Below are 9,434 nucleotides of genomic sequence, written 5' to 3' on the forward strand. Positions count from 1 at the left end.
ACAAAATTTTCTATAGAAATAAAATTTTGAGAAAATTTTCTATAGAAATAAAATTTTGACAAAATTTTCTATTGAAATAAAATTTTGACAAAATTTTCTATAGAAATAAAATTTTGACAAAATTTTCTATAGAAATAAAATTTGAAAAAATTTCTATAGAAATAAAATTTAAAAAAATGTCCTATAGAAGTAAAATGTGGACAAAGTTTTCTATAGAAATAAAATTAGAAAATTTTTTCTATAGAAATAAAATATTGACAAAATTTTCTATAGAAATAAAATTTTGACAAAATTTTCTATAGAAATAAAATTTGGACAAAAATTTCTATAGAAATAAACTTTAGACAAAATTTCCATAGAAATTAAATTTTGACAAAATTTTCTATAGAAATAAAATGTTGACAAAATTTTCTATAGAAATAAAATTTTGACAAAATTTTCTATAGAAATAAAATTTTGACAAAATTTTCTATAGAAATAAAATTTTGACAAAATTTTCTATAGAAATAAAATTTTGACAAAATTTTCTATAGAAATAAAATTTGAAAAAAATTTCTATAGAAATAAAATTTAAAAAAATGTCCTATAGAAGTAAAATGTGGACAAAGTTTTCTATAGAAATAAAATTTTGACAAAATTTTCAATAGAAATAAAATCTTAACAAAATTTTCTATAGAAATAAAATTTTAACAAAATTTTCTATAGAAATAAAATTTTGATAAAATTTTCTATAGAAATAAAATTTAGACAAAATTTTCTATAGACATATATAAAATTTTCACAAAAATTTCTATAGAAATAAAATTTAGATAAAATTTTCTATAGAAATATATAAAATTTTCTATAGAAATATATAAAATATTGACAACATTTTCTATAGAAATAAAATTTTGACAAAATTTTCTATATAAATAAAATTTAGACAAAAATTTCTATAGAAATAAACTTTAGACAAAATTTCTATAGAAATAAAATTTTGACAAAATTTTCTATAGAAATAAAATATTGACAAAATTTTCTGTAGAAATAAAATTTTGACAAAATTTTCTGTAGAACTAAAATTTTGACAAAATTTTCTATAGAAATAAAACTTTGACAAAATTTTCTATGGAAATAAAACTTGAAATTTTTTCTATGGAAATAAAATTTGAAAAATTTTTCGATAGAAATAAAATTTGAAAAAAATTTCTGTAGAAATACAATTTTGACAATTTTTTCAATTGAAATAAAATGTTGACAAAATTTTCAATAGAAATATAATTTAAAAAAAAATTCTATAGAAATAAAATTTAAAAAAATGTCCTATAGAAGTAAAATGTGGACCATGTTTTCTATAGAAATAAAATTTTGACAAAATTTTCAATAGAAATAAAATCTTAATAAAATTTTCTATAGAAATAAAATTTAGATAAAATTTTTCTATAGAAATAAAATTTAGACAAAATTTTCTATAGAAATAAAATTTAGAAAAAAAAATTTCTTTAGAAATATATAAAGATTTCTATAGAAATATATAAAATATTAACAACATTTTCTATAGAAATAAAATTTTGAACAAATTTTCTATAAAAATAAAATTTTGACAAAATTTTCTATAGACATAAAATTTTGACAAAATTTTCTATAGAAATAAAATTTTGACAAAATTTTCTATAGAAATAAAATTTTGACAAAATTTTCTATAGAAATAAAATTTAGACAAAATTTTCTATAGAAATAAAATTTTGACAAAATTTTCTATAGAAATAAAATATTGACAAAATTTTCTGTAGAAATAAAATTTTGTCAAAATTTTCTGTAGAACTAAAATTTTTACAAAATTTTCTATAGACATTAAATTTTGGCAAAATTTTCAATAGACATACAATGTGAAAAAATTTCTATAGAAATAAAATTAAAAAAAAAATGTCTTATAGAAGAAAAAGGTGGACAAAATTTATCTATAGAAATAAAATTTTCAATAGAAATAAAATCTTGACAAAATTTCTATAGAAATAAAATATTGACAAAATTTTCTGTAGAACTAAAATTTGAAAAAATTTTTCTATAGAAATAATATTTAGGCAAAATTTTCTATAGAAATAAAATTTTGACAACATTTTCTATAGAACTTAAGAAATTGATATTGATAAGAAAATTCCATATACCAATCCACACAAGTCTGATTATACACATGTTTCATCGCTGGCTAATTCGAATCTCCATAGCCTTTAACATAGATCTGGAGGAAGGAGATGATTCATTTTGGGTGTTATATGCTAACTTCTTATGGAATTTACATACTCAAATTATTCTTCCCAAAATGAACCATTTTCTACCAAAATATTTTAATTCATATGAAATGTGTTCAATTAAACAAAACCGTTTTTTTTATTTATTTAACAATACCTTTGTTTGCGTGTAATCTTAATTCTATGACATAAATTCTCAATTATAATTCATCACAAATTTTCCATAAGATTTTTATTTTCCAGCTGCAGCTTCTTTAGTGGCTTTCATTACATTTTGGATTCGTGTGCACAAAGCCTCCGCACCCTTAATATTGACTTCCTCATAATCGGGCAATGATTTCATACGTTCCATCCAGGCAACAGTCATGGGATATTTTTCAGCACTAACCGGTAGTAGCAGATTTAATGTTACCAGTGTGGTATTAATGGATACATCAGCTAAAGTCATCTCATTGCCCACTACATATTGGCCTTTCGTTAGAAAAGCTTCTAGGAAACTATAGGCATTTTCACATAGTGCTATCGATTTGGGATTGAAGTCACCCTCACCGCCATATATGTTACGGGCCTGCAATGTATAATGATTGAAATAAATTAATACCGATATCCAAAATAAGTATCTATCCAATTTTATTGTAAGTGTTATTTATTATTACTGAGGCAACAAGTAAATAGGTTAAATTTAGGCTGGCCGTATCCTACACAGAAAAAAAGTATACGCCTTGTAAAATTTCATTAAAAACATTAATCAAGAAAAATATTCAAATTATGAATTGAGTCTTTAATTTTCTTTATAGATTTTATATTTGATAAAAAAAGTTGGGATATCAATGACCCAGTGTACAAACCTCACAAATTTTATTTCTATACAAATTTTTTCAAAATTTTATTTCTGTAGAAAATTTTGTCAAAATTTTATTTCTATAGAAGTTTTGTCAACATTTTACTTGAATAGAAAATTTTGTCAAAATTTTATTTCTATAGAAAATTTTGTCCAAATTCTGTTTTTATAGAAAATTTTGTCAAAATTTTATTTCTATAGAAAATTTTGTCAAAATTTTATTTCTATAGAAAATTTTGTGAAAATTTTATTTCTATAGAAAATTTTGCCAAAATGTTATTTCTATGGATAATTTTTTCAAAATTTTATTTCTATAGAAAATTTGTTCAAAATTTTATTTCTATAGAAATTTTTGTCAAAATTTTATTTCTATAGTAAATTTTATTTTTATGGAACATTTTGTAAAAATTTTATTTCAATAGGAAATTTTGTCAAAATTTTATTTCTATCGAAAATGTTGTCAAATTTTCATTTCTATAAAAAATTTTGTCAACATTTTATTACTATAGAAACTTTTATCAAAATATTTACTTCTATAGAAAATTTTGCCAAAATTGTATTTGTCTATAGAAAATTTTGTCAGAATTTTATTTCTATAGAAAATGTTGTCAAAATTTTATTTCTATTGCAAATGTTGTCAAAATTCTATTTCTATAGAAAATTTTGTCAAAAGTTTATTTCTATAGAAAATTTTGTCAAAATTGTAAATCTATTGAAAATGTTGTCAAAATGTTATTTCTAGAGAAGAAAATCTTCTTCTTTTATTTCTATTGACGATGTTGCCAAAATTTCATTTCTCCATTTGTTTTGTTTTGTTATTTTTGGTTTTGTTCTTTAAGCATTGTTGTTGTTTTTTATTTCAGCTTAAAACCATACATTGACTAAACTACAAGAGTAGCTTAACCAACAGAGGAAAAGAATGTTTGTCAAATTTATTTGGGCAAAGCCCTATAGACTGCAAGATGGTTGGATGGACGCACGTTTCGGAATTACCACATTCCTCATCAGCATCCTCTACTTGCAGCAAAACTATCAACCAATTATCAGAATAAATTCAGGCAGTTTATTAAACCCTACCAAAAACCACACTTGAACCCTCCGAAAAAAGGTTTTACATTGATAGCCGGCTTATGCCGAAATAAATTCTAAACAAACATATCTCTTTTCCTATGCCACTGTCAAATCATCGATTTGAATTCACATGGCTGGGTTTATTTCTATAAAAAATTTTGTCAAAATTGTATATCTATGGAAAATGTTTTTGACAACATTTCTATAGAAGAAAATCTTCTTCGCTTATTTCTATTGACGATGTTGTCAAAATTTCATTTCTATAGAAAACTTTGTCAAAATTGTATTTCTATAGAAAAATTTATTTTTATAGAAAATTTTGTTAGAATTTTAATTCTATAGAAAATTTCATCAAGATTTTATTTCTATAGAAAATTTTGTCAAAATTTATTTCTTTAGAAAATATTGTCAAAATTTTATTTCTATAGAAAATTTTGTCAAAATTTTATTTCCATAGAAAATGTTATCAAACTTTTATTTCTATGGAAAATTTTGTTAAAATTTTATTTCTATAGAAAATTTTGTCAGAATTTTGTTTCTATAGAAAATTTTGTCAAAATTTTATTTTTATAGAAAATTTTGTCAAAATTTTATTTCTATTGAAAATATGGTCAAAATTTTATTTCTATGGAAAATTTTGCCAGAATTTTAATTATATAGAAAATTTTAACAAGATTTTATTTCTATAGAAAATTTGTCAAAATTTTATATCTATAGAAAATTTTGTCAAAATTTTATTTCTATAGAAAATTTTGTCAGAATTTTAATTCTATAGAAAATTTTATCAGAATTTTAATTCTATAGAAAATCTTGTCAAAATTTTATTTCTATAGAAAATGTTGTCAAAATTTTAATTCTATAGAAAATCTTGTCAAAATTTTATTTCTATAGAAAATGTTGTCAAAATTTTATTTCTATAGAAAATTTTGTCAAAATTTTATTTCTATAGAAATTTTTTCAAAATTTTATTTCTATAGAAAATTTTGTCAAAATTTTATTACTATAGAAAATTTTTTCAAAATTGTATTTTTATAGCAAATGTTGTCGAAAGTGTATTTCTATAGAAAATTTTGTCAAAATGTTATTTCTATAGAGCATTTTGCCAAAATTTTATTTCTATGGAAAATTTTGTCAAAATTTTATTTCTATAGAAAATTTTGTCAGAATTTTAATTCTATAGAAAATTTTATCAAGATTTTATTTCTATAGAAAATATAGAAATTATTTCTATAGGAAAATTTGTCAAAATAGAAAATACAGAAATTATTTCTATAGGAAAATTTGTCAAAATTTTATTTCTATAGAAAATTTTGTCATGTTTTCTGGGTCCATTTTTTTATAAACGATACAAACTGATACATTCTTTGTATATCGACTACAACTTTGGCATAACTTATAAGTTTTAATCACTGTATTGAGGAGCGAATGGATTTACATACCACAATATCTTTAATCACTTGAAACAGGACACCATTTTCATAATGTAAGCGATGATCGATATGAGCTCGTTGTTTCAAATCCTTAGGATAAAGTTTATCGTCCTTTCCATATTTGCCGACCATGAAACAGATAATGGCATGACTATAATTGAAGAAGTAAAAAAATGAAATTACACATCGTAGAATAATTGGTGAAAAAAAAAATACATTGCAGATTTCATGCGCAGGGTTGGCCTTAACTTAATTAAGATTTATAACGCCTGTTTTAAGACAGTTTTACTATACGGATCAGAGATCTGGTTAGTAAACGAGAATATCAAAAATAAACAGCAAGTTTTCACCAATCGGTGCTTGAGGGATATTTCAAAAATTTGATGGCCAAGGACAATTTCAAATAAAGATTTTTTGCAACTGACCCAGAAAGGTTATATCAATACTTAAATAAAAACAAGTATATACAGTAGTAAGTTCGGCCGGGCCGAATCTTAAATATCCACCACCATGAATAAAATATAATAGTTTCCTTTGAAAACTCTTCGTCGTAGCGCGTTAGTTGATAATATATAGAATTTCAGGGGGTTTGATGACAAATATTCTACCACCAAATTAGTTCATCCAGTACGCTTCCCGAAGATAAATTTAAAGACTCTACCTATGAAGACTAAATAGGATTCTGGATTTAGAAGAACCATTTTTATTTGAGTTTTAGAGAAATGGTGCAAATGATGAAATAACGCCTGGATTTTAAATCTCTAATCAAAAATTCGGATTATTTGCTCTAAACGAAAATACTTTATACGAAAGGGGAATTTAGGTTAGGTTAGGTTAGGTGGCAGCCCGATGTATCAGGCTCACTTAGACTATTCAGTCCATTGTGATACCACATTGGTGAACTTCTCTCTTATCACTGAGTGCTGCCCGATTCCATGTTAAGCTCAATGACAAGGGACCTACTTTCTATATCCGAGTCCGACCGGCGTTCCACATTGCAGTGAAACCACTTAGAGAAGTTTTGAAACCCTCAGAAATGTTACCAGCATTACTGAGGTGGGATAATCCACCGCTGAAAAACTTTTTGGTGTTCGGTCGAAGCAGGAATCGAATCACGACCTTGTGTATGCAAGGCGGGCATGCTAACCATTGCACCACGGTGGCTCCCTCAGGGGAATTTCGTTTGTCTAAAATTTCATTCCGGAGGAAAATATTTTTCTTTGGGTTTCCGTCAAGAAGAGAAATCGGTTTATATCGATGCCTTACCAAATGGACCGGTAAAAATAAACGCGATACAGATTTTTGAGGGTCTAAAATACCAGTATATTTACATTTTTAAGCAAATCGGATAAAAAACTGCGATTTCTAGAAGCCCAAGGAGTTAAATCGGGAAATCGGTCTATGGTGTGTGTCATGGTTCGACACACACCATATTCGGTCCTAGAAATAAAAATAAAAATAAAGTCCTAGAAATAAATTCGGAACATGGACCAATACTCACCATTTTCGACACACCTCTTAACATAATGGGCCTCAAATACCTCTAGAATTCCAATTTCAGACAAATTCGGTAAAAACTACGAATTCTAGAAGCCCAAGAAGTATAGTCGACAGATCAGCCTATATGGGGGCTATACCCAAACATGGACCCATACGAACCATTTTCGGCACACCTTTTGATGGTCCTAAAATACATCAAGAGTTCCAATTTCAGGCAAATTGGATAAAAACTACGGATTTTAGAAGCCCCAGACGTAAAGTCGGGAGATCGGTCTATATGGGGGCTACACTAAAACATTGACCGATACACCCCATTTGCGACACACCTATTTGTGGTCCCATAATACATCTAGATTTTCAATTTCAGGCAAATGGGACAGTATATACAGTTTCTAGACGCTCGAGAAGTAAAATCGGAAGATCGGTCTATATGGGGGCTATACCAAAAGATGGACCAATATGCGCCATTTGCGCTACACCAACTTTTGGTACTAAAATATCTGTAGATTTCAAATTTCAGGTAAATCGTATTGATAATACTGTTTTTAGAAGCCCAAGAAGTTAAATCGGCAGATTTGTATACATGGGGCTATACCAATACATGGACCTATATACCCCATTTTCGACACACCAATTTATGATCCTAAAATACCTCTAGATTTCAATTTCAGGCAAATCGGATTGTAAATACAGTTTCTAGAAGCCCAAGAAGTAAAATCGGGAGGTCGGTCTATATGGGGACTATATCGAAACATGGACCGAAAGGCACCATTTACGGCACACCTTTTTATGGTCCTAAAATACCTCTAAATTTCAAATTTCAGGCAAATCGGATAGTAAATACAGTTTCTAGAAGCCCAAGAAGTAAAATCGGGAGATTGGTCTACATGGGGGCTATACCAAAAAATGGACCGATACGGACCATTTTCGACACACCTCCTTATGGTCCTAAAATACCTCTAGATTTCAAATTTCAGGCAAATCGAAAAGTGAATACAGTTCTAGAAGCCCAAGAAGTAAAATCGGGAGATCGGTCTATATGGGGGCTATACCAAAAGATGGGCCGATACGCCCCCATTTTTGCGACACCTATTTGTGGTCTTACAATACCTTTAGATTTCAAATTCTAGGCAAATCGGATAGTAAATGCAGTTTCTAGAAGCCCAAGAAGTAAAATCGGGAGATCGGTCTATATGGGGGCTATACCAAAACATGGACCGATAGGCACCATTTTCGGCACACCCTTTTATGGTCCTAGAATACCTCTAGATTTCAAATTTCAGGCAAATCGGAAAGTACATACAGTTCTAGAAGCCCAAGAAGTAAAATCGGGAGATCTGTATATATGGGGGCTATAGCAAAAGATGGACCGATACACCCTAATTTTGCCACACCGTTTTGTGGTCCTTTAGATTTCCAATTTCAGGCAAATTGGATAAAAACTACTGTTTTCATAAGCCCAAGACCCTAAATCGGGAGGTCGGTTTATATGGGGACTATATGAAAACTTGGACCGATATAGCCCATCTTCGAACTTGACCTGCCTGCAAACAAAAAACGAATCTGTGCCAAATTTCAGGACTAATGGGGCTATCATTATTGAAGGCTGTAGCCTGATTACAACAGACGGACATGCTTATATCGTCTTAGAATTTCTCCCTGATCAAGAATATATATATATATATATATATATGTATATATATATATATATATATATATATATATATATATATATATATATATATATATATATATATATATATATATATATATATATATATATATATATATATATATATATATATATATATATATATATATATATATATATATATATATATATATATATATATATATATATATATATATATATATACATACTTTATATATATATATATATATATATATATATATATATATATATATATATATATATATATATATATATATATACATACTTTATATAGTCGGAAATAGATATTTCGATGTGTTACAAACGCAATGACAAACTTATTATACCCCCCTCACCTTCTATGGTGGTGGGTATAGAAATGGATCGGCCACACACTCCGTAAACCTTTTGACGACAGTAACCATGAAACACTGAGTTGGAACCCTCAGAGTACGCGTAACAGAGGACGACTAAAAACTAGAGGTGTGCACGTAGTTTACTCACGCTCACGCACACTCACGACTGAAAAATCATACTCACGCACGATATTTTTGGTAGGACTCACGCTCACGCAAAGTCAATAAACTTTTCAATGAAGACGCCTTTTCTTCATAATTAAGTGATTGGACTTAAAAATGGGTATTACAACATGAAAGAAAATGTTTTTGGACTAAGGTCAACTTGACTTT

At 27.0% G+C, this 9,434-nt stretch overlaps 1 protein-coding gene across 1 annotated transcript in view; it reads right to left on the bottom strand.

Moving 5' to 3' along the window:
- Positions 1-2,342: 2,342 nt before the first annotated feature.
- Positions 2,343-9,434, bottom strand: part of GstE13 (Glutathione S transferase E13) — a 14,802-nt gene continuing 7,710 nt past the window's right edge. The window contains exons 4-5 of the mRNA XM_075312127.1: positions 5,583-5,724; positions 2,343-2,799 (exon numbers count right to left, since the gene is read on the bottom strand). Coding sequence (XP_075168242.1) covers positions 2,464-2,799; positions 5,583-5,724 — 478 coding nt within the window. The 3' untranslated portion in view covers positions 2,343-2,463. The remainder of the gene's footprint in view (positions 2,800-5,582; positions 5,725-9,434) is intronic.

This window comes from Haematobia irritans, chromosome 5 (assembly GCF_050003625.1).
Source record: "Haematobia irritans isolate KBUSLIRL chromosome 5, ASM5000362v1, whole genome shotgun sequence".
Taxonomy (NCBI): Eukaryota; Metazoa; Arthropoda; class Insecta; order Diptera; family Muscidae; genus Haematobia; species Haematobia irritans.